Below are 26,516 nucleotides of genomic sequence, written 5' to 3' on the forward strand. Positions count from 1 at the left end.
TAAGGTTATAGAAATGGGTAAAGTGTGACAAAACTTCAGATTTTTGTTTCATGAAATATATCCAGGTCATGCGAGTGCAATCATCCACAAAAACTAAGAAATATCGAAAACCTTGCCCCCCAATAACTGGTGCGGGCCCCCAAACATCAGAGTGTACTAAATATGTTGCAAAACCTGGGGGTGTAGTTCCAAGAATGGAGTTCCAAGAAGCATTGAAGATGTGCATGCATTGTTCCAATAGTAGTGTAGTTCCATGAATATACATTTATTGTAGGATCTCAAAAGTCACCAACATCCCTATAAATATATGGGTGTTGAGTACCATTTCATCATTCAATCAAAATACAATAATCTTCTCCCATTGCTTTCTTCTCTAAATATGTTGTCTATACCATTTAACATGGTATCAGAGCGTACTAAGGCAAATGGGGTTTCAACACGAGTATTACTTAATGGGTAAGAGTTCCGATGACTTTTGGATAAAAGACAAGTTTCACAGTACATGTCATGCTTAGGAATAATACTAGGAAATAATAATTTTAAGTAACCGATAGATGGATGACCCAAGCGCCGATGCCAAAGCCAAGCTTTCCTGTCAGCTGATCCGTGAGTTAACATGGCAGTCCCTTTTTGAGCTATCTCATCCACATAGTAAAGCCCATCACGTTCAGTGCCACGCCCAATTATCTCTCCGGTTCGGATATCCTGCAACAGACAAAATTGTGGCTGCATTAGTAACGTACAATTCAATTCCTTTGTGACATGACTAATGGATAATAACTTATGAGACATCGAAGGAATATATAGACAATTTGATAACTGCAAAGTTGGGGAAATGTTAACGGTTCCAGCCCCCTCAACCACCGTAAATTCCCCATTGGCAGTTTGGATATGAGATTTTAGAGGTTTCTGAAGGTTGGTAAGGTCTGAGGCATCATATGTTATGGTATCGGTTGCCCCACAGTCAAAAATCCATTTATCATTTTTCTCATGGCCATTAGATACTGCACACACAACTCCAAGCTTCTCGAGAGGCTGAAATCGATTTTGGCAAGTGGTTTGGGAAATTATGGAATTTTCAGGAGATTTGGGGGCTAATTGTGACTGAGAATTTTGGTGGGGTAAAACCTGCAATTTCCCAAAGATTTGGGGGCTTCCAATAAAAGAGCCCCCTAACCCTAATCTACCTGAATCGGGCGCCGCCTCTCCCCTCATCAATTCTTCACTCCAATCGTGAATTACACTCCCACTTCCGCTGGCAACGAAGTTTGCTGCCCCGGTTGTATTCGCCGGCTGAGCAGCTTCATTTCTGGTCCTTCCTCCTGGCTGGACAGCACCGGCGGTTTGCGCAACCCCCTGCACGGCGTTGCCTCCGTCGCCTCCAACTGCTGCGGCGGCGTGCCCGCCACGGTTCCATGGTGTTTGCGGTTGCGGCGGCTTGCCGTGCTTCTCTTCCCACCAATCTGGATATCCAACTAGTTCAAAGCATGAATCTTTTGTGTGTCTTTTCCGTTTGCAGTAGGAACACACCAATTTTGACTTGTCTTCTTCATCACTTCGCCGATTTCTATCATTGCCACTGCCGCGACCACCACTGTTGCTGCCGCGACCACCACCGTTGCTGCCGCGACCGCCACCCCGAGAGCCGCCGGTAGGGTTCTGCCACCCTCGGATGGCGAGGCCAGTTCCAATTCCATCCATGGCAGCTGCTCCGCCGGTGTTTGCCTGTTGTAACACTCGGAGTCGTGTCTCCTCCTGCTGAATCAGGTTGTACGCATAGTCGACGGAGGGAAGTGGGTCCATTTTCAGTATCTCCCTCTTGGTTGTTTCATATTTGCTATCAATTGCATAGAGAAACTGACATACTCTCTGATCTTGTATGAATTTGTTATGAATCTCCATATCCTCTGGACATTTCATTGGGTTCGTCTGTTTTTGGTCGATTGAAATCCAGATCTCTCCCAACCGGCTCCATATTTCTTCTAATGAACTGCTTCCTTGCCTCAGTGTGGTTGCTTTGAACTGAAGATCATACACCTGGATTTTATCTCTTCCGCTCCCATATGTGACGGCCAACGCATCCCATATATGCTTTGCCGTCGGATGTTGTGAAACTCGACTGACCAGTCGAGGCTCAATGTTTTGTATTAACCAAGTGATCACACAGTGATCGGCTTGTTCCCATTGTATGAAGGCTGGATCGGTTCGCGGTGGAGAATGAGGCACTCCGGTGACGTGAGATACCATTCCCCGACCGCTTATTGCTGTCTTCATCAATACGGACCAAAGGGCGTAATTTTCTCCATTCAACTTATTCCCACCAATGTGGAGGGGCTGCGTGTCAATTCTGAATGGCATGGCAGCTGTTTCAGGTGGATTTGGTTGGTTCATCGCAAAACTATTGCGCATAAAGTTGGCAAATTGCCGGGCAAATTCATCTGCCATAGATGAATCTGAGGTTTCGGTTACTATATAGTTGTCATTTGACATTTTGGCTTATGGTTATAGATACAGCGGAAAAAAGGAAAAACAAAAAAACGGGAAAGGGCCGAGAAAGGTATCAAAGACGATGATGATACCTTATCTGAGTCCAAACCCGCTCTGATACCATGTTAAATGGTATAGACAACATATTTAGAGAAGAAAACAATGGGAGAAGATTATTGTATTTTGATTGAATGATGAAATGGTACTCAACACCCATATATTTATAGGGATGTTGGTGACTTTTGAGATCCTACAATAAATGTATATTCATGGAACTACACTACTATTGGAACAATACATGCACATCTTCAATGCTTCTTGGAACTCCATTCTTGGAACTATATTCTTCTTTAATGCTTATTGATACTTCCCCTTTTCTCAACATCTTCATTTATATATTTGCACAAACTATATGTGCAGAATACAAACTTGTTTATTGCATCGAAACTTAATATAACAATTAAGAATTATTTTCTTAATTTGTATTTGGGTCTATGAACCGAGCGCACTTGGATTGGCACACTTTTTCGCAAACCTTTCTGCAATTGGCTGCGCATTCTTTGTGTAGCCGATTCGTCGGGTTTGGATACCCGGGTTGGGTATTTGGGTATCCAAAAATATATCAGATCAGGTATCGGTAGGTGTTTTACATGATTTTCGGGTTTTGGTATCTAATTTTTTCGGATCGGGTACCCATGGATACCCGTATTCCTACCCCTAGTAATGTACAACTAACACTGGAAAATTCAAAATTACTTATCTGGATAAAAATAGATAAATATTTTCAAGGACTTCATACTTTATTTAAAAAAGCAATGAAATATTTATCGTATTAAGAATCTAACTTAGTTTTATATCACATCCCTATCATCAATTCATAAAATATGAGGTAACTTCGGACTAATATTACAGTCTTCAATGATACATTGTCCAAGTCTATCTAATTTATACTCACTCCATCCTTTATTAATTGTCTACTTTTGCCATTATCATATGTACTCTATTAATTTTTCAATTTCACTTTTTATCATAAATGATAAGTAGACCTCGCATTCTACTAACTCATTCCATCACATTTTATTATAGAACTAATATATAAAAGTGAGTTTATATTCCACCAACTTTTTCAACTCACTTTCGTTTATATTTCTTAAAATCTGTGTCGAAACCAAAATGGACAATTATTAAGGGACGAAAAGATTAAATCTTAATTTTCTTTTTTATGTAATAAACTAAAAGATCTTCTGTAATCAAGTTTCTATCATTTAGTTTACAATGAAGAAAGATGATTTATTGATTCAATTAAGATTATATGCTTACAATTGAACCACAATAAATAAATGCATAACTTCTTCTCATAAATTAGGAAATAAAGTTTCACATAAAACAAAGCTAACCCAAAGCATGAATTTCAATATACTAACAAGCACCAATATCATCAATTAGCTATACAAACGTAGCAATGGATAATGCAAGCTTTCACAATGATCTTCGTTGATCTTTAATTAACCATACATTCTAGTGGTGGTGTTCAGTTTCCAAGATAAAATAATACCATTATACAATCTAGGATTGAGTTGTGAGATTATTTTAGTCTTAGGGAGTTAGCTATGACTAATTATCTTATGATTATTCATCTATGATTGAGTTGTGAGGTTGAATCTCATGAACCAAACACACTCTCACAAAGGGAATTTCGTCTACAATCTTGCAAACCGAACACCCTCACTATAGAAGATGAATTTGTTTGCACGTGATATAATTAACAGTCTATAAAGGGCAAATTCAATGATAAAATAACTTTCTAAAAAGAGAAATTCATGTTTCCTAAAAATTGAAACTCTCCATTGTAGGAAATGGACCCCACAATCCATTTACATAAATTCCATTACTTTTTCTACTCATTTATCTTATTTTACCCATTTTTTCTTCTTATTTCTCTTACTTTCAAATTTTGCATTAAAACACACACTGTTTCTAAAGTTCCTATTTCCAAAGTTCTTATCTTGTGGATATTTCCTAACAATGTTATGTATAATTTGTACAATTTTTATTTTATTTCCCATCGTGTGAGAGGTCGCATGATTTTGTAAAGCAAAAAGAAATCAAAATTATTTGATATTCGTTCAGTTTGATACGCCCTTAACTACAAAAAAAATATACGTATAAAATCTATATAAAATTAAATTAGGTTAATTCTCTTAAGCTCAACTATCTTCCTAGGGGAATTGTAGGCAACAGTAGTATAATTGTTAAAAATAACCCCAGAAAAAAACATGAAAAGCAGATGGATCAGAATTATTTGACTATTGATGATCACAAGATTCACAACCATATATAGGTTGGCACATTCATAATTTGTAACATAAATACTAGTCTAGAGTTGTTTTGGTGCGAGTGGTTGGAGATGACGACTTGCAAAGCTTGCTGCAAGTGTTGAAACACGCGGGTTCGGTGCTGCCACATGATATCATGCATTCCCTATAGCACTCTTCGAACGGAGTCTCGCTGCTAGAAGCCGCGGAAGATATCATTATCACCACCATCGCCATCAACACAAGGAATCCCATTTTTGAAACCTTCATTTTTATATCTAATGTTTAATTTTGTGAGTATGTGACCATCTATAGAGTCTCTTTTATAGCATGTTGAGAGCTCTTGTGAATTTTGATTTTTAAAATTATATTCACGTTATCTACGTATCAGCACAATAAATAAAGGCAATAGGATTGATTTTATCAAATTTATTAAAGTTTTCCTGTTTTATTTAAGTGCAATTATCTTCATCAAAAATAAAATTTAACTTATTTAGTAAAATATGGACATAAATGAAATGGTTCAGATCTAATTTCAAGCGATATCACGTTACCAAGTGTTTCTCGAAATTATTTTCGTTTATAATACTCCCCTCGTCCCATAAAAATAAGGTAACTTTTCTTTTTCGTCCGTCCCATAAAAATATCTCATTTTTATTTATGAAAAGTTCTCTCAAACTCATAACTTATATACATCAATTCATTTACAACTTATACCACTGGAACCCACCATTAAGCACTAATAATAATGTGGGTTTCACTATCCACTAACACTATTTTAACTATTATTCTCTTCATCTCTCTTACTTTACCAATTATGCATTAATTCTCGTGCCGTCCCATATGTCGTTATTTTTTTTAGGACGGAGTAAGTAATGAAAAATGAAAAGATGATACACTTAAAGAAACGTAAAATACACCTATGTACACATATATTATTGATTTATTGCATGTTACAACTTACAATTGCATAGTATTTTTTGCAGAATAAATTGCTGAATATATAATCTAATTAATAGTATTTCGATTTACAAACTTTCTGCCTCGCGAGCATGAGCACAGCAATCGACAAACCGTATCACATGAATACACCTTTGCATCGCAACCAGTCATGCAATCTTTGTAGTTGCAAATGGGAAAATCATCTCTGCAACTCTACAATTAACCCAAAGACTTAGCATAAACAGCACAACAAACACATATCTAGTTCTTGGGAATTCCATGCTTAATTATAATTATTTACTAATTCAATAGGATGATTGTTACCTATTATATATTCGCCCTTTAATTTGGGTAAACTGTAGTTAAGATAATGGCACTTAATTTTATTTGTTGGACTTGGCTAACATGTCAAATTATTTAAAGAAAATATAAATATTAATTACCAGTACTGATTGTGAAGAATCCAAAACTTTTAATATATAATGTATAATTAATTCTCCTACTGTATAACTCGAAGTTACTTCCTCCCTTCGTCCATAAAAAATAGTCTCATTTATGGACGATACAGATTTTAACGAGAAAATTGGTAAAGTAAGAGAGAATGAGAAAAAATAGGTAAAGTAAGAGAGATAAGGAGAAAAAGTTGATAAAATAAAAGAGATATGGAGAAAAAGTGGATAAAATAAAAGAGATATGGAGAAAAAGTAGGTAAAATATGAAAGAGAATCTTTCCATTTTTAGAAATGGGTCTTTTTTTATATCCCAAAATGACAAAATAAGATTATTTTTTGTGGACGGAGGGAATGTATAGATAACATAAATATTTTCAAATCCTTCACACTAATAATAATTTTAATCATAACAATAATGTCGCATTAGATTATGTGTAAGCAATGCAGTTACAATTCAAATGTTGACATTGGGAAGATGTTTGTCTTTTCCTTTGAATCAATGAGTGCTTCATACAAGAATACAAAATGTAGATAAGAATGCATTAAAGTTAATGTCGTTTTCAAATAAAGCTAATGAAGTTTGAGTTAATAAAGTTTTCCTTTTTGATTTTGGTGGCATCATAGAGCCAAAATTTAGGTTGTTGTCACATATTTATTAGCTTGGTGGAGATTCAATGGGTCAGTTATAATAAAGTGGTGGTGCATACTACCTTCTCGTATGTAATTTATTCAATATTTATTTTATGTAGTACTATATTTAGATGTTAATAATCACTTTTATACTATGTATATTACATATGTGAAATGACGTCCTTTTAACGAAGTGGTCTCATGTCTATGTTGTGTTTGATTCAATTTTGACGGATGTTTAATTTGTTGAAAAAAATACACCAACATTTAAATTTGTGGTTTGAATCACAACTTTAAATTTTGTGAGCAAATCTTTAGTACAACAAAAGTTTTATCTTAAGGCGTCAATGAACAATAACAATATCCGATTGTCAAGATATATGCTACAACGTGGCAGTAAGCAAATGCATACATTATTGATTATGCATTACTGAAACGAATTCGACTAAGATCATGGATATAAGATATTTGATATGGTTCAAACTAACTAAAACATGAAATTATTCACACTAAAATATTCATTGGAGTTCTCATATAAGAACAATTAATCGGTATAGTGACTTTAGCAAACACAACCAACCAATCTTCATTTATAAATTTGCACAAACGATATGTGCTGAATACAAACTTGGTTATTGCATAGAAACTTAATAAAATAATGAAATATATTAAGAATTATTTTCTTGATTTGTATTTGGGTCTATGAACGAACGCACTTGGATCGACACACTCTTTCACAATCCTTTTTGCAATTGGCTGCGCATTCATTGTAGCACGTGTGATAATCATCTACTGCATTAACCACTGCACATTGTTAACCAAAATGTTTAGCATAGCACAACCAAATGACTCAAATGTGCAATCACAAATTATATACTCCATAAATTAATGATTTACTCCATCTCTAGTGTTTACCTTTCATATTTAGTTTGCCTCATTCAATATGTCAATTTCCTTATTTAGAAACAAATTCATTTCTTCTCTCTCCTCGTTAAAATATTTAATCACATTTATCACTCTACTTTATTATATACTCAACTACTCCTTCTAATACCTTATGCCATTCAAGATCGTGGACATCAAACGGAGTATTATGAACATGGCAGTACCTGGTGGGCCACCTCGAGCGCATAAGGATCGACACCCTCTTTCACAGCCCTCGCTAGGGCAATATTTCGCTATGCATTCATCGTAGCACTTTTGGAAATCATCACCAATAACTGCATTGTTGTTTACCAAAAGAATTAGCATAACAAAAACAATCAAATGTGAGAATTTCATGTTGAATAATATTCCTAGAAATCCTTTCAAATATATATATGATGATAAAGGATGATATTTATTTGATGATGAATACATAGCTATATATATAGAGATTTAACATTTAATTTGGGCAAATTGCATTTAAGGTTGGGTAATGCTTTGCTGCCATAATGTGGCCAGCCACAACATTTTCGTAAATAATTATAAAAATTAATGCAATAAATTAATAGTAATAGTCAGTGGAAAGATGATTTTACGTAACAACCCTTTTCCCACCATTTCTAAAGACTAAAGATAATTAATGTTTTTGACTTCTAATTTATACATCCTTTCCCCACCATTTCTAAAGACTAAAGATAATTAATGTTTTCGACTTCTAATTTATATATACACATACACGATTCTCTCTCCATATTAATTACAATTATTTTTTTCCAAGAAAATTAATAGTAATACATTTTTAAACAATGCACAATCTTCAATATGTTAGAACAAATTATATATATACCACACAGTATTTGAATATTATGATATTACCTTCTAGTTTTAGTTAATATTTTTATATGGTGACATCCTCAATTAATTAAATAAAACTAAGATTAATAAAAAATTATCATTAAATCTAAAATCAAAATTAAATCTGATTATTCAATTGAATCAAATAAATCGAATCAAGTACTAATTCCAATCAAATCAATTATATTTAATTGGATTGAAGATAAATTAAAATCTTAACTATACAATTGAATTAAATATCAATTAAGATTCTTAATTATTCAATTGAATCTAATCGAGATCAAGCATATTTTCAATTGCACCAAAAACCTTTTGAATTGGGGATTAATTGAAAATATGAAATCCCAATTAAGATCACTACAATATTAAGCTATTCAATTCAACATATTCTAAAAGTCTAAATTTAATTGAACTATTAAATTGTTTAATTAAATATAGGATCTAGATTCCAATTTACTAGGTCATATTTAGCTTAATTTGTTAACTCTGATAACATATCAATTCTGCATATTAAAAATATCAATACGATATCATTAATATGTCACCACAAATTTAATTGACATATGCCTAAAAAGACATTAAATATCAAGTACCATAATATATTATGGGGTATAAAGTTATTATTATGAATTCTTATTAATCTATATATTATAATATGGTGTAATATCTTACTTAATATTAATAATATGTATTTGTGTTAATGTTGTATAAAGTTATTATTAGGGATTAATAATATTATGAATTATAAATGTTGCATATACTATGCCGTATATGATGTTATTATAATTAAACTATGAAATACAATCATTTAATGAACGATAATATAACACTATAACAATATATACTGATTAGTATATATACTACATGCATTAATTAATATTACTATGACGCCCCGGAAATTCGTTCTTTTCTTTCGAGATAAATCAGAATTATTAGCTTAATTAATTCCGTTTAGAAGACGTGTAATCACAGAACTCTCGTTTAGAAAAATGGGGAATGTACATGTGTATATTAAAGTACAACACAAATTGGATACATGGAGCTGCATTGCATGTAAGATTCCTTTCAAGCACATGGGAGACCCTTTGTCAAAGTGGAATAAAAGTGGTAACTAGTTCTAGTAGCTAAACTTAAGATAAAAGCTAATTCTCCTTTGGTCAAGAGAGTTACAGTACAAGATTCTTCTGCCAAGCAAGAGGAAAATCACCAAGCAAGGTAATCCCCACAAAACCCACCTCTGCATCATGATATGATTTCATGTGGGCAAGAACTTAGAATCATGGCAGATCACAGAATGAAACTTAGGAACAAATAATGCTCAATCAAGTATGTCATAGCATGAGGGGCTGCCTGGACTAATAACACAAACTTTCCACAAGAGATAGACACTGCAGTAGCTCTCACTATGAAACTCAAACATCAAGATTCCCAAATCACATAGCTACTGCCCAAGGTTTCATTTTGGAAAGTATGCGATAAATCACAATTCCGCAGTTAAGTTCCAACATACACCAAAGGCTGTCCCAAAAAAAACCACAATCAATTTGAGTACACAACAAATAAGCAGTAGCTTTATCTTGTAAACAACATGATCTTTCCCAACACCACTGAGGTGGAAGTGAACTAAGAATCCACAAACAATAACAAGTTTAAGGGAAATGGGGGAGGGTGACTTAGCTTGTGCAAAGGGCTGCCCGACAACGACCAGCGACGGAGGGAGCCGACGAAGCTTCGGCGTCCGTCGAGATGGCGTTTCCGTCGGAACAGGAGAGTGGGAGAGGCGATGCCTCCTCCAAATCGGTAACCCCGCCGTGAAGGAAAGGGAACCCGGTGGTGAGAGGCCCCGGAGGGAGTGAGGCGACGGCGTTTTCGCCGGAGAAAGGGACGCAGCTCCTAAATTAGGGGTTTGAGTTGGGAATGAAAGTGAATTAGGAAAAAAAATTGGGAAAAGATGTGTGGAAATGGAGAAAGGAGGCGGAGGCGGAGCCGGCGAGGCAGAGGAGCGGCGAGATTCGCCGAGAGGAAGAGAAGAGGAAGGAACCGCCTGTTTTCCCTCAGTTTGGGAATTTCTAATTGGAATTTTGGGGAGGAATTTAAAATAATAGTAAATAATATGTATAGATGAGTTGAGAGGAAGAGTCCGATGGGTGGACTAATTGGGCTAGTTTCAAATTTTAATGGAGTTGGGCTGATTCCTTTTAATATTCTTGTTTGGGCCTTATAAAGTGAAAGGGTGTAAGTGGGCCACTGCTTTTATTTAATTGCTGGGCTGGAAATGTTAAAAGAGAATAGAGCATGGACCAATTTTAATTGGCAGTTGGGCCGAGAATTATTTATGTTGGATTGGAATTAATTTAAGGATTTGAGCTTGGAGCTCGAAAGTGGAGTTATTTAATTCCCGGATAAATTATTCAAATCCCGAAGAGGGAAAGTATTGATGTTGGAGAAGCGAATGGGCCGACCGGCGTCGCCCCGCGACGCCATGGGCTGCCTTAAGAAAAATCAGAAGAAAAAGGATTTAAAAAGGGATTTTCCATGAATCCATATTTTATTAAATAAGTGCCCAAATATTTATTTTAGAGAAAATAGAATTTCTCCAAAGTTAGTGAAGTGAATAAATAAATTCTGCAGAGTTGTGAAGCCCGGGGTAGGATTAAGAAAAATCCTATAAGCCGAGACTAAGCTATAGGTGCTATCCAATAGGATGCATGCATTCTTTTCTCAAGAGAAATAGTTTAAGTACTAATTAGCGTGCTACGCTATTTATTTTTAAAGGATAAATTGCTCAATGGCAAGTGAGGCCAAAGCGAGTAATTGAGTTGAGGAATAAGCATATTATGCGGGCTTTCTTTTAATATCCAGCACATTAGTGTGGATATAAAGCAAATACTTGTGAAATTATGAAATATCATCTTTTCTCAAAATGGAGTTGTGATTCTTTTAAAGTTGTTGTCATGCCATAAAATTTTTATTTTTGAGGCCTATCTGTTGGGGCTATATGTCTTGGGTTTTGGCGACGCCAAAGATATGTAACGAATTCGGTTCCCAATGGGACCGCAAATCCTATTCGGAATAATGTGCGCGAGGGCTGTGAGCCATCCAAGGTTGGCCGGCTATGGTGTCCCCTGAAGGTGGTCACCTTCACAGTACACGTTTCTCGGATATGGTATGGGGTTTTGAAGAACTTAGGCTACAGTCGGACTTTGAAGATCACAAAATAATTTAGTATGCTCGGGCCTTTTAAGAAAAACTCCCGTGTGATACTGTTGATGAATGACAACTATATAAAATGTACGTTTTGCTTTTCGGCATGTGTCCACTGAGTACTCATGTACTCAGCCTTGCATGTATTTATAAATGTGCAGGTTGAACGTCAAGAGGATGGAGTAATGATCGGAGTCGATATTATTAAATAATCAAGTGGATCTTCCAACGATTCATGTCTCCATACATGAAGTCGTTTAGTAAGGACTTATTCCGCTGTTCTTTTTGTGAAGTGAGAATTGTATAATCTCACCATCGAACTCTGATTTATTGATGAGATGTTTATTCTATTTCTAAGACCATGTAATGGCATACTTGGTTTCGATTATATGATACCAATCGACTTGGCCTTTGTGCAAATTCTCAAGTTCTACCCCTTTTTTCTTTCCCCGCTTCTTTAATCCTCCTTATTAGTCACGGTTTACTCACTTTCGCTATCCTTAGCAAAATGTGGTCGTGACAATTACCTCCGTCTCATTCAAGATGTTCACCTTTCCTTTTCAGTTTGTCACACCTAAGATGTCCACTTTTTACATTTATAACAAAAATGGGTCGAACAAGAATGGTGATCACATAAGGATATATCATATCATTTCCCATTATTATATTTATAGGGTAGTGATAAAATGCAAACTCATATATTGTACAAATTCCAAACTTTTCAACACAGTATCAACACAACGTCAACACATTGTAAAATTTCAAGATTTTGATGTCAACACAATGTCAATGTCAACACAATTTCAACACAGCATCAACCGTTGACATTGTGTTGACATTTTTTGTTGCTACTATTTAATCATCTGTTGATATTTTTTAACGGTCCAGATCATAGTTTGGAGTTTGTACAATATTTAGTGTTTGCATTTGATCACATTCCTATATTTATATATATACTTAGTACACATATTAATAATTATTGTATATTCTGTAAAATTATTAATTTATATTTTAAAAAGTAATTGATAACATCAAAATATGATAGGGTACTAATCATATGATATTTGTAAATTAATATAATTTTAAACAATTAAATGTGATATAGTAATTATTATTATTATTATTTATTTATGTTTTTGCTATTGTCGTTGACGTTATTATAGTGTCATAACATTATTTTTTAAATTTTATCATTAAGTTCAAATATTAACTTTATATTTTACTATATATCATTAAATTTATAGTATTAATTTATCATACACTATTAGTATTACTACTCCTATTATTTAATTATTAGTGCACAACGTGACACTGCACTTTACACCTGGACATTAAAAGGAATTTAAATATTTTACTATAATATTATGTTATACTACATTTACTTAATATTTTTAATTCTTTTTATAAATAAAAATCTGAAAAAATAAGAAAAGAAATAAGTATAAAGCGTACCACTACATTTTCTAAAGGCTAAGGAGAATATTGTTGGATGAATTCAGGCAAGGGGTAGCATAGTCTTAAAAATTTTGATACTTTCTAAGTGCATTAAATGGCTCTGTTTTAAATTTAAAAATCCTATGTCATAATGTTACCATTTAGCGTCACTCTTTTAAGGCTATGAGATGATATAAACTATTGGGTATTGTAATTGTGGGCTGATCTGTTTCTTTAATGAAAAGAAAGATGCCATTGGTAATAACATAAATATAATTATATCATTTTTATAATTGATCAAATTTCCTCGTAACTGTTAATTTCGGTAATATCATTAATCTAATTATATCATAAATGTGCAATGTTGTAATATTTGCAGTTAAATAAATAGTGAATGCTTATTATATTTTTATGTATTTTTTTATATTTTCACTATTATAAGGTAGATATCAAATTTATTTTTTTAATATCACATTTTCTCTTTTGAAAAAAGTAAATCATAATTAAGTACATCCAATCACACTTTCTCTCTAGTATTTATTTATTCAATTACTATATTTTTCTTTCCATTAATACATTCAACTACTTTTTTCTTTTTACATAACACACTAAATAACACAGGTTATGAAAGTATATACACCAGAAAATACAATGAAGTTGATAAAAAGGTATTCTCTCTGTCCACAAGAAATTAACTCAGTTTTTTTCCATTTTTCTATCCGCCCACCAAAATTATTCTCAAAGTTGACAAAAGGTCCTCAGTCCATAAAAAATAGCCTCAGCTTTCCATTTCCATTCGTCCATCAAAATTAGTCTCGTACTAAAAATGAAAATTTATTCCAAATTTATTATTCTCTCTTTTAATATATCCACATTTTTACTTCCACTTTGTCTCTTTCTTTCTCATAATTTATCAATTTAGTACTCCTTAAAACATATGTCATCAAATAATGAGATTATTTTTTATAGACAAAAGAATTACTCTCTCCGTCTACCATTAGGTATCTCATTTCTTGGCGGCACAAGTTTTAAGAAATGTTAAAAAAAGTGGGTGAAAAAAAGTTAGTGGAATATAAGTCCCTCACTTATATATATTAGTTTTAAATGAAATATGAGTGGAATGAGTTAGTGAAATGTAAGACCCTATTATCAAAAGTGAACCGGGACTCTTATTCGCGAACGGATGTAGTATATCTTTAATTGTGTTTGGAAAAAATATTTCAAAAAATAAAAAGAGAAAACGTTTACCCACATTGTGGTCTGAAATGTCAGAATTGATTGAAAAGTTGAATTTCAGCTATTAAGTCAAATGAAGGTGAAGTGTACAATATTGTGGTCAGGATATCAATTCATATCCTAAGTGTGTACAAAATTCTGCATACAATATAAGATGGGTAAATTCTATCACTACTATGTATCTACAATTCACAACGCCGCAAGACAGTCTGAGGGGAAAATGGGAAAACAAAATTAAAAAGAAACAAATTTAGAAAAAATAGGAACTTCCAAAGTCTACAGCAGTATAATATGTATGCCCCAATAACTAAAATAATTGTGCTTGTCTACCACTTGCTGAAAGACAACCGGCCCCTGATCGACTCTTCCGGGCAGCCAATATGGATGCTGGGCATACGAGAACTAAATTTAGAGTCGAGCAACAGAGATCCGGACAAACTGTGCAGATCTTGTAAAATTTAAAAACAACTGAATTATTTAAGGAAGTTAAAGAGGCTTACCACGAGAGAAACCATATGCAGCTGGAACCGTCTGTCTTCTCTGGCCTCAGTTAGGTGGCGTAAGCACTGGAATATGAGCAAAAAAAGAAGAAAATAAGGATCGGCCATGAAAAGAACTGGTGCATAATTTGATAACATGACAAGTAAATGTGATGGACAACCCACTAGAAACAGGACTTCATATAAGTTTTGACAAGGCTAAGGATCATCATGTACAGATGGAAGTTGCATCTAAAGATGCTTTTTGAAATGAAACTTTAATATGCGAATTGATTTGAAATTACATATTTTTCTAAAAAAAGAGAGAATCTTCAAGAAAGCTTTATTTCTAAAAATATGGCAAAGGTTTTATCCAAGAAAACTTAGATAAAAAATTGTTTCAAAATATGAATCAACATCGGCTGAACTATAGAAATCTATGTATAGACTCTGAGAAAATGCACAAAGGCACATAATGAATTATGTACAGCTAATAAAATATAATAGAGAGACGGGCAACGCAGCAGCTAGAAGAAAATCAATTAATCACCAGCAACAAAACTAGGAATATCACACCGGCCCAACCAATTGCTTTTAGGCTGACGGTTTTCCTTCATTATTCGTACCCCACTCTTCCTCAGCCTCACTGCCGTTAACAAGTACAGCGCTATCAGTTGAGTCAGCATCCACCACAACAGGCTCTTCCTGGCCATCCTCATGCACTCCCACAGCTTGCTCGTCAAGTTGTGTTTCTTGTGCATCATGTCCGTTCTGCTCAGTATCCAGGACAAAAGTGATAAAAGGTAAGAAAGGGGAATGAACTTGGCATGAACGAGATAATACAAACATATGTTCCAGAATGTTAGTATCTGCGCTATTAGCAGAATGTGACAAATACATGTCATAATTTTTACGAGTTCAATTCCACATATGAGAGTGTTTGGCTAAGCTAACTATCTCATAAACCTTTTTGGATGTTAAATCTTAATTAATACATTGTTGCGGTGTTTGGATGATGACCATATAGATAATGGCAAAGGTCATTGAAGTGGCCAAAATATAAGTTTTCATCTCTTTCTCAAAGAAATTTTGGTTCCCTAAACATCTTTATTTTTTAAGCAAATAAGATCTTTATGTTCTTTTCAAAATCAATGTAAAACAAATTGAAGGTACTAATAAACTCTAAAATCTTGTAAGTTGTTTAAAGATCTTATAAGCTCACCCTCTTTGACAAATAGTGAAGTAAATAGTGAAGGAGAATAACTTCATATTAGCTGAAGCAGATAGGCTTTAATAGGAAAATAATTCACCGATACCTCATAATCCAAGTCACCATTTTCTGGTAGTTCTTCTTCCAGTTGCATGCTTCTAAACGTTTCTACAAGACTTGCTGTTGATCTATCAGCATGCTGCACATATTCAGATGCTGGAGGATATTTGCCCCTACAAAGATATGGAAACAAATATCTTACTGTTCAATATGTCCGTGAATCAAGGCAACAGAAGTAAACTATATGCTTTAGTTCCATAGCTAACAATTTGAACTGTATATTAATACTCCTCTGCAACATTCATCAAGGAAAGCAGGGCTGGACAAAAGATAAACCTACAACTGAGAGGTGATTTACATACAAAAAAATGCTTGGTTACACAATAGTGATGTAGAAATTATCAAAATAGAAGACCTTGTCTCTGCAGCATTGGCTTCAACAGAAAAGGCAATTTGCCAATCATCAAACATATTAGGATATTCTTCTGGATCAGCAAGAGACTCAGCAGCTTTCTGATTGATCTGCCAATAATAGTGGAGCCAAAATTAACAACAAAAAGAATATCATAAAGTCGTAAACGACATTCACAAGGCATCCAACCATAGTTTTTTTTGTGGTTTCTATGGAATGCATCTGCAAACTATCCTAAAGCAGGACTCCTACTATTAAGAAAGTGGACACGAATAGTAGCAAGATGCAGACCTTGCTGAGGTCCTTTCTCCAAAGAGAAACAATCTCTGACACTTTGCTTGGGAGGTATGACCGTGCCATCAATGCAGCCTCAGGTATCCGATTGCTGCAAAGGACTCGTGATACATTAGTTATTATAACCAAACAGTATATTAAGTATCCAAAGTAAGGGAAAATACCTGTCAATCAACAGCTGAAGGCAGTCCTCCAATTTACCCAACATAAATAAACAAAGGAATGCAACATTATTTTTCCCATGTTCTTTGGCAAGAGAAGCAAGTTCAGAAATCCCCTCAGCATTGCCTAAAGAAGAGTAGAGTAGCAACAAACCACTCAAGTCATTTGCTTGCTTCAAGCACTCTTCTGCCATCTCCAGCTGGACCACAATAAAGAAGCATAAACTATTAGAAAGGACGCCGCATCAGGACCAATTTAAGCATGCATGTAATCAAATCAGTTAGTTGAAGCTTGGATGAGGATAAATGTGCCGTTTAGCACCCAGATTAGAATAAACTAAAAGGAATTCAGGGCAAACGGAATTTAGCAGTTAAACATTAAAGTCTTTTAACAATAACCACCATGTTTTAGCTTATATAACAGTCAAGAGAATACCATTCCAGTAGACAAGGCTAATTCACCCAATTGCTTCCACTTAGACTCGCTCTGTGCTACTGTTGCAATTTCCTGCAGTAAAAACCACAAATGTTGCACAATAAGAACTACATACTCAATCCCGATTACATGAATTGAGCATATAAGATGAAAGATATTCTTCCAAAGTCTGCAGCATCAAAATAAATTTGACCAAAGAATTTTGAATATATGTAGAACTCCAAATAAATAAGAAAGGTCAACACCATTTACCTTAGCAATTGCTAGTTTGCCTTGCTGTATGGCTAACTCAAATCTGTAATCAGGATCTGTAGCAACTTCGAGTGCATCTTCTATCATACCTCGTGATTCCAAGAAACGAGCGACACTGCATGCAGTATGATTTTCTATGTTTATCAAATTTAATAACTGGGTGCAGGAAAATGAGCCAGAATCACGTTGAATGTGTAGTGATAGTAAGAGCTATCAATTGAGCCGACAAGAGAGGGAGAGGAGAGGGGGGTTAGAACAGGGTGTTAAGAAAGTTACTCTTTCTTGCATTAGAATCTTCACTAATCACTATTTAGTAAATACTCACTCTGTAACGTCTCAAAAGAACTGGGCATTGAGATTAAGAAGGGAGTGCTTAGACTATAAAATGGTGGTAGCCGACTTGCTTAAACTCAATTGAGTCAATGAAAAGTGGGAGAGAGAAAATAAAAAAACGCTTTAACCAAAAATTAAGAGGGGCCCACATGATTCATCTAGTACAATTAGGGCCATAATTTATACTATCAGTTTTTCAACTGAGACATTATAAATGGAACAGCCCAAAGTGGAGATTGAGACATTATTCATGGGAAGGAAGGAGAATTAATGAACTAGAATCAGTCATTTGGCAGCCAAGGAAAGACAATATGAGAATGTTAAATCTAACATATACTTCCTACATCCCCTAAAAAATACAAGGTTCTTTTTATGTCTATAAAGAATAAAAGTACATGAGTAATTGTATCATAAATGCAGGACCACAGAGCAAGCAAGAACAAAGAAAAACAGATTGATGTGCCTAATTAGTTTAGTGAATAAGTTGATATTCAACTGCTCAAATTTGAAAGAAAACTGAATAATTTTCGAATGCTGCACATGAAAACAACAAGTTGACTTAGTTTATCATGATTCAGCCATATATTATTTAGAGAAATTAAAGTAAATAACTAAGATGTTTAGATGTTTACAAACCTGTTGCGATGTTCCTTTGGAATTGATGGTAAGACCTCATTCGCCCTTTCAAAGTCACCACGCATTACAAGAGTCTTGTATTCAATCAAGCTGAGCAGCAATGTATATCCGACAACACTGCAAGATACATATAAAGTCATTTTTAAAATTATCCAAGAACAGTCTATTCCCCTCACATCAAGAAGAAAGAGGTCACTAATAATTTCTTTACTGGATAACGATTGTACAAACTATTCAAATCTGATAGTCAAAATAAAACAACAGAGGCTATGTTTCCAATAGGATCATGAATCACTCACTTGAATTCTTTGTCAAGGAGATAAACATGACTTTGATTAGCAAGATACCCAAGCAGGTACATGGGTCGGTCTAAATGAAACATTGTTGTCACCTAAAACATCACATAACACAACAATTTTATCAAACAATCTGGAAATAACATTTAAAAAAAAAGATTTATGATAGAAGTACATATGGTGACATTAGTCCTACCTCACCACCCACACAGTAATTGAGTCTCCAGGAAGAGTTATTGTAAATAAAACAATCCCCAACCCAAAGTCCAGTCCGTACTCGTTCGTTAATTTCATAGAGAAGCTCAAAAGCATCTTCCACACCTTGTTCATCTACTGATCTCCCACTATCCAGATGAGCAGAAACAACATCCCGCTGTAACATGCACATGCCTATTCAGTTACACTTCCCAAAATGGACCCTGGTGGACATTCATGAGATACATTATGAATACAGGCCTTACGTTGTATTTAAGTATATAGAATGATGTATCACTGGAAATGGTCACCAAATCACCGCTGTCAGCCCAGTAGAGATTCTGGAATATATCACCACGAAACACATAAAAAAAACCGATATGGCCGAGACAGTAAGATTCCTACCAAATATCTTAATCTGCAATTTTCTTACTTTAACAGTGACATCAATTCGGCGTATCAGCCTACAATCAGCCCAATCATAGAAGCAAATAAAATCATTTGAACACATTGCCAACAAATTGCCACCATATATATGCTCAGCAGAAAAGGTGGGCCTGATACTTTTCTTCTCCTGAAACAAAACACTGAATCGTCAAGACTAATAGTCAATGGATGAGCTAAAAACTCAATATAGACTACTGAGAAGGTTTGTTTACGGACACTACATGAACATTAATCATTTCTTTATTAAGAAGAACCACACATGCACATTAAATAAGTAACTATACAGTACAACTGTACGACTGTCAAAATGCACTTTAGCAACGCTGGAACCAAAACTGGAATAAACTAAATGCAGTACATGAGAAAGAGCACTGAGCAGTTCAAGCAAAGCAAGAAAGTAGGAACGCTATCTACTTTTAAGTCTATATGAAACAAGAAAGCAACCTGGAAATTTTTGGAGAAAATCTTAATCTTTGATGTGCTTTCTCTAACAGCGTATTCTCCTTCGGTTGACCAAACAAATTCAAGTGCCGAGCCAAATGATCTGTTTCTCCATGCCAAAGCTGTGTATATTATGTATTCACCATCTCCACATACAACAACAAACCTACCATTGGGATTGTGCTTTAAGCTCTGCCAGATAAGAAACAAGAAGAAAAAGGACAAGTTAACAATATGACAACCTAGAAAATAAACAGCTGAGCTAGCTTAAAACAAGAATCCAATAGCAAAGAATTAAAAATGTCTCATTTTTGTACACTAATTATCCTTAAGAAGTATGCAAAATCTTTTGAATTACTGAAAATTATTTTCAATATTCTAATTGCACGCGAGGCATTAATTTTTTAAAAGTAAGGCAAAAATGATAGAAACAGAGTAGGCTAAAAAGATAACCGTCCATGTTCTGATACACAATAACACTTCAGAATACTAAAACATGTTCAGTGTTCATATAAGTTAAAAATACCTGTGGATAAAGATCGCAATTTCCCAGTTCCTTAACAGCCAAGGGTAGTCTCTCTCCATCAGCAACCTGAGATGACTTACTCAGAACTGCATTTTTAATTGTGTTGTTAATTTCAAGAAAAACCATACCTCATAATCTGCCCCAACAGTCTTGATGTTGACAGTCTGAATTTCATTATGCTTGGCCCAAATTATTTTCCCTCCGTTGTCCATACTAGCAACAGGTACCTCACGACCAAGCTTTACCATGATCGTACCTTCATCATAACCAATTACTACCCTGAACATCGAGTGATTCAGATGTACAATCGAAATAGAGAAGGCACACACATATAAACAATTTTGTTCTACAGACAATTCTCTATAGTTCAACAACTGGTAAGATTTCTAGAGTGAAAAGAATTAACATAATGTCATAAGTTTATACAGCAGTGAGATTAAAAAATGAAGTATACAGTTACTCACATTACTTTTTGCAGAAAAGACTATAAAATTTAAATTCAAGATTGTGAAACAATATAGAAATTTGGGACTTACAGAAATATTCATTAAAAATATTCATTAATAGCTTATAAAAACCCAAACCACTAATTCAGTCAATAGGCAATGGGACTTACCTTCTCGAACCTTTACTGTAGCCAACTGCCCAAACTCTTTCAAGGCCATAATTCAGTGTGTTTTCAAGTCTGTGAAATGATACAAAGGTGAGACATCTCATGCAGAGAACATGGAAAGAGAAATCTGGGAAAATACCCACAATAGTTAGTTATATACAAAGAAGAAGATGTGTAACATGTTCTACAGGAGCAATGGTGATTTTATAAAAACACTATTTTTAACTGCAAGTTTTTTTCAGGCACTCTAATCTCAATATAACACACATATCTAAACCTGATGTAGTGACTGAAGGATACCCAAGAGATTGGAACTTAATGCATGAGTTGAATAGTGACCGAAAGATCCCTACCCCCCTCCAAAAAAATATAAAATGTGACATATTATTCTCTGAAAATTAAAATCGCTGTACTCCAATAAGAAAGAAACCAATCTTGAAAAAATTAGTAATGCTATGCAAACAGTAAGGCATGATAGTTCCGAACCATGAAATCAATAGTAAACAAACAAATACAGTGCTAACTGGGTGTAAGTATAAAACCCTCTGTAGAATACAGGTCACCTGTAAGTGGTTGCATGCCAAATGCGGACAGTACCATCCTCAGAACCGGTTATGATAATGGGAAGTTCGGGATGGAAGCAAACTGCAGATACATTGTGTGTGTGGCCTTCTAATGTCTGCACGCAGCTCTTTGTCTGGTAATCCCACACCTATTTTCAAGTTTTACGAGATATTTTAGATTATTGTATCAGAGCTTCACACTCCATAAGCCTAGAGGCAGAACAAGAGACAAACCTTAGCAGTGTGATCATCAGAACCAGTAATTAGATATGGCTTATCACCACCAGTAAAATAATCTACACAGTTGACTCCTTTCAGATGAGCATCCAAGGTAAAGTTTGGATCAGGAGAGCCAAGATTCCAGATCTATGAAAGCAATGTTGCAAGCTTATAATGCAATGTCAAGTGTGCAGAAACAAAACTGGAAAACGGTTTATCAGTGGGCAATTCCATCCATACCTTTATAGTGCGGTCAAGTGAAGCACTGGCAAAAGTATTGGTATCTTTCGGATTAAAAGTCACTTGCATAACATAGTGAGAATGACCCTCAAATATTTGAGTGCACAACCACCCCTTCTCCCAGTCCCATAGCTTTATTTGCATATCATCGGAGGATGACAGCACATAGGGAAGAGAGGGATGAACAGCCACACACCTGATATAATCTGTATGGGCCTCAAACACTTTTACCTTATCCATTGTATTATAATTGTACACACGGATGAACATATCGTCAGCACCAGCGACAACCCACTGCTTTCGTGCAATAAATTTTGCTGATCTAACTGCAAGATGATGTGGTAGTAGGAATTCATATAAACATATTTTTCATCACATTAAAGATTTTCTAGTATCCAAGGAATTCAATTTTGATTTTAATCATGTACCTGGTAATTCTGTAACCTCAAAAGATTTAACCATTGTCTGTAGCAGCAGAAATTCAGTTTCAGAACATTAGTTTAGAATGCGAATCAGAGAGTATATTTGAAAGCTAGTTACAGACTATGACACACAACCAATGTGGCAAACTTATTCTACAACAATATTAACTGTTCTTAGAGAAACTAGTCTCTTGAAGTTGAGTTCTATAGCTTTGCTAAGGGAAGTTGTAGACAAAATCCACCCCACATGACCCAGGAAAGTACAGGCCTGGGAGTTAGGTCTCATATGATATGACACAACACTGAGTAGCTTTTTTTTTCTTCTGGATACACTGGATGAAGATGATTAAATTGTAAATTTAAACAACAGAAATAGAGTTAACCTCATTTCTAGCAGATATCTGTAAAACTAATTACTCTAATGGATGAGATATCACACAATCTGTAGGTTGTTTAAACTCTAAAACCTTTTTATTCTGAAGTTACAAAGAAGACCAACGATTGAATCATATATCATTATATCAGTTGTGCATTCCCCTACCTGAGTCTGGTAGTTCCAAATACAAACAGTCCCTGAATACAAACTTGCCAATATCCTGTAAATGCACAGGAAACATGAATAAAATTTAAGGACGGCCAACGTGGAGAACTGAAGAAATAGATCAATGTACTTCATCCGAAACACAAACAACGTAAACACTATTGCCTTGATGCAGCACTGACAAGTACTATAACAATACCTAGAAGCTTACTAACAAAGTAACCGCAAGGAATATGATGTTTACGTGTTGATTTCTTAAATTTATAACTAGAACAGATCTGGTGAAGTGTACAACTGATTCAGTTGCTGTTTCCCAATCAATAATAACAACGTCTCTTTAATAAAATAGCCGAATCTTTCAGCAGGAATTATTCCACATTGCAAATTCAAATGCAAACGCAACAACTAGAACGCATTAGTTGATTGCGCAGGAACATACCATGGCTCTGTTGGATGTAGATCCACTGACTTTACTCTTTCTGATCGTTGAGCAAGTTTCCTCTGATGAATTACAAGGAAATATATAGAAAGTCAGCTAAACACTCTTATCCGATGCAGAAAAGGAAAATCACACGCTTAATCTTAATTGAACGATTTTGGTACCTTGATTTCTAATCTGAGCGGCTGCATCAAATTCCAGAAGAAAACAAACAACAAAATATGAGTCAGTAAACAACAACATTACCTCAGATCTTTACAAAACAGAAATTAAATCCCAACAAATTGCCAATCTACCGCTCAAATTCAAAGCAATCGACACGTCGAGTCTCATTCCGAGAATTACAAGCAAGATCAATCGGAACACAAGTTAACTAAGATCAATTCGAAAAGGATGGTAGATCTAGCAGACAAGCGCCAGTTGCGAATAACAATTGAATTCAGATAGAAGCAGAGAGAATCACCATTTTCACAGATTATGTTTACAATTGGGAAGTCCTGGAGATCGGAATGTAAGATCTGGGAAGTGTGCGCGAGTCGATAAACAATTAAACACGCACTTGAATACTGAGATCAAGAGAGAGAAAGTGCGCGTAGTAGTATATGAGGCGATGTTTATATCGCAGCTAGTGTATAAATTTTTTCGTACAGTGATGAAGATAAACAATCCTTTGGTGCATTTTATTCAAGTAGATTGTGTGAATGAGTTTATAAGATCGAGCACCTCTCTTACTTGATTTAAACAAGTGACAGCCTTTACTCCTAACAATTGGTGTGGTGAACGATGGTATTTCCGCATAACACAAACACCCGTTTGGATGGTTTGGAGAAGGTTGTCGGCGATCTGGAGAAGAAGACAGAGACGTTGGCCACTATGGTCAATGAATTGAAAATTCAATGCCTGAAAATGGACGAAGGTGTATCGGTGCTGGGGTCTCGACTCGAGAAGTTCAGGGTGGAAATGCGGGCTGCTTTCTTTTACGGGAATCCAAACAGCACTACTGGTTTGTTCCCTAAAGATTCGTCTAACGAGCACGGCTCCAACACGAAAATTTAGGTGGCACACCACCAATCACAATCCCCACATTCGACGGATCCAATGCGATCGCGTGGCTCGCGCGGGCTGAACAGTACTTCCTGGTGTCAAAAATTCCACTGGAAAATCGCGTCAGTGTTGCCATGGAAGCCTTGGCAGGCCGGGCCTTACCATGGATCCAACTCCTTATGCGACGAATTCCCACTCTATCTTGGGACCGTTTTACGCATGAAATGATGAAACGTTTTGGTGATTCAATAGCATGGAAACCCAAGAGTGTTGTTGTTCGCTAGGAGATATTAACTATTACCACGTCAGCAATCCACACTGATATCAACACTAAAGCGAGCAATAGAGTGTCCCTGCCCTTGGCGGTACAACAGCCCATTCCACCTCCAGTTTTGGTGCCTCTACCATCTCCTCCCTGTCCACCTACACTAGCAAAGGTGACAACACCGATGTTGTCCTCTAGTCCGCCTACAACAGCCAAGGAGAATACTCTACACGCCATCCAACAGCCCCTACCTATACAGCAAATGTGCACACCCTTGACAGTACAACAACCCATTCCACCTCCATTTTGTATAACTCTACCATCTCATATCAGACTGCCTACACCAGCAATGGTGACAACACCACTGCTATCCTCCAGCCCTGATATTCTGCAGTTTCAACCTTCCTTCTTGCCTCTGTTGCAACATTTCGATCCTGCAACTGCTGCTGACCATGACAAACTCATGGTTTCCTCTGGTCCGCCTACAACCACCATGGTTTCAGCACCATGGTTGTCCTCCAGCCCCGATATTCAGATTCAGCCTCCTTTCTTGCCTTTGCGTGGTTTAGTTTTTGCTTCTATCCACCAGTCTATGCAGTCGATGGTTTCCTTTCCGGACCCCCCATATGCAGCAGTTGGCGCTCCATTCTCCCATCTGGTCATGCTGTTATTCCTTCATATAGTTGGCCATCTTCTATGGTTCAATGATCTGGCTACTATCCAAAAGTAAGAGTTTGAACCTCCACCAGACGAAGTACTTGGTTTCAGTTTAGACCTCAGCCTTGAGGGCAAGGCTGTTTTGAGGTGTTACGGACGTCCTCCGTAACGTAACCGGATGGTGATCTTCGCGCGAGTTGCTGTGACCAAAACTTCGACGTGCTCGAAGGAGAGCTCACGAATTGCCGGTTCTCAGACGTGTTCCGATGACAGCAAGAGAGAACTAAAATTACGTTTGTTGCTTAAGCTAGGTTTAGGGAAAATATTATATTTATTGATTCATTGATTGATTGATTGATACAATGATATAATTTCTCCTATTTATAATACTAGAATACTACTACCATAACTTATTGACTAAGAAACAAATATCTAAATATAAATTGGAAAGATATAGTAAATCAAATATGCAACTAAATAATTGGGATATGATCGTATCAACTCCCCCACGGTTGAAATCCACCTTATTAGCCGCACCAATTGTTAGGAGTAAAGGCTGTCACTCGTTTAAATCAAGCACGAGCTCGATCTTATAAACTCACTCACACAATCTGCTTGAATAAAATGCACCAAAGGATTACCCGACAAATTTGGAATGAAACTCTCGAATAATTATGAAGAAGGATTACAGAACAAGAATGGAAAGAAAAGAAAATAAAAATATAAATCCTCTGCAGAGGCCTACGACTAATGCCGTCCAAAACTGATCTTACTTCCAAGATAATTTCTATCTCCTAAGAATCTCAATATTTATAGACGATTAATGCAGCTAAACAAATCAAATAACAAGCTTATC

At 35.5% G+C, this 26,516-nt stretch overlaps 1 protein-coding gene across 3 annotated transcripts; it reads right to left on the reverse strand.

The window, feature by feature from the left end:
- Positions 1 to 14,543: 14,543 nt before the first annotated feature.
- On the reverse strand, positions 14,544 to 24,390 carry LOC121805924 (coatomer subunit beta'-1-like). Of its 3 annotated transcripts, none has more exons than XR_006051552.1 (26): positions 24,158 to 24,389; positions 23,859 to 23,879; positions 23,695 to 23,756; positions 23,256 to 23,310; positions 22,721 to 22,757; positions 22,293 to 22,618; positions 22,068 to 22,199; positions 21,834 to 21,982; positions 21,274 to 21,342; positions 20,786 to 20,936; positions 20,658 to 20,723; positions 20,135 to 20,323; positions 19,677 to 19,817; positions 19,510 to 19,584; positions 19,245 to 19,421; positions 19,052 to 19,143; positions 18,753 to 18,869; positions 17,784 to 17,898; positions 17,532 to 17,603; positions 17,099 to 17,295; positions 16,932 to 17,025; positions 16,644 to 16,750; positions 16,275 to 16,401; positions 15,509 to 15,741; positions 14,980 to 15,045; positions 14,544 to 14,866 (listed from the first exon to the last, which is right to left on the reverse strand). XR_006051552.1 is itself a non-coding variant. In XM_042205968.1 (26 exons), the coding sequence occupies exons 1-25, from the start codon at positions 24,158 to 24,160 to the stop codon at positions 15,026 to 15,028; spliced, it is 2,751 nt and encodes a 916-aa protein (XP_042061902.1). In that variant the 5' UTR covers positions 24,161 to 24,390; the 3' UTR covers positions 14,544 to 14,866; positions 14,980 to 15,025. The 3 variants fall into 3 exon arrangements, 1 of the variants encoding a protein (XP_042061902.1); XR_006051553.1 differs by having other exon boundaries at positions 15,509 to 15,729; positions 24,158 to 24,387; XM_042205968.1 differs by having other exon boundaries at positions 15,585 to 15,741; positions 24,158 to 24,390.
- Between the last annotated feature and the right edge of the window lie 2,126 nt (positions 24,391 to 26,516).

This window comes from Salvia splendens, chromosome 5 (assembly GCF_004379255.2).
Source record: "Salvia splendens isolate huo1 chromosome 5, SspV2, whole genome shotgun sequence".
NCBI lineage: Eukaryota > Viridiplantae > Streptophyta > Magnoliopsida > Lamiales > Lamiaceae > Salvia > Salvia splendens.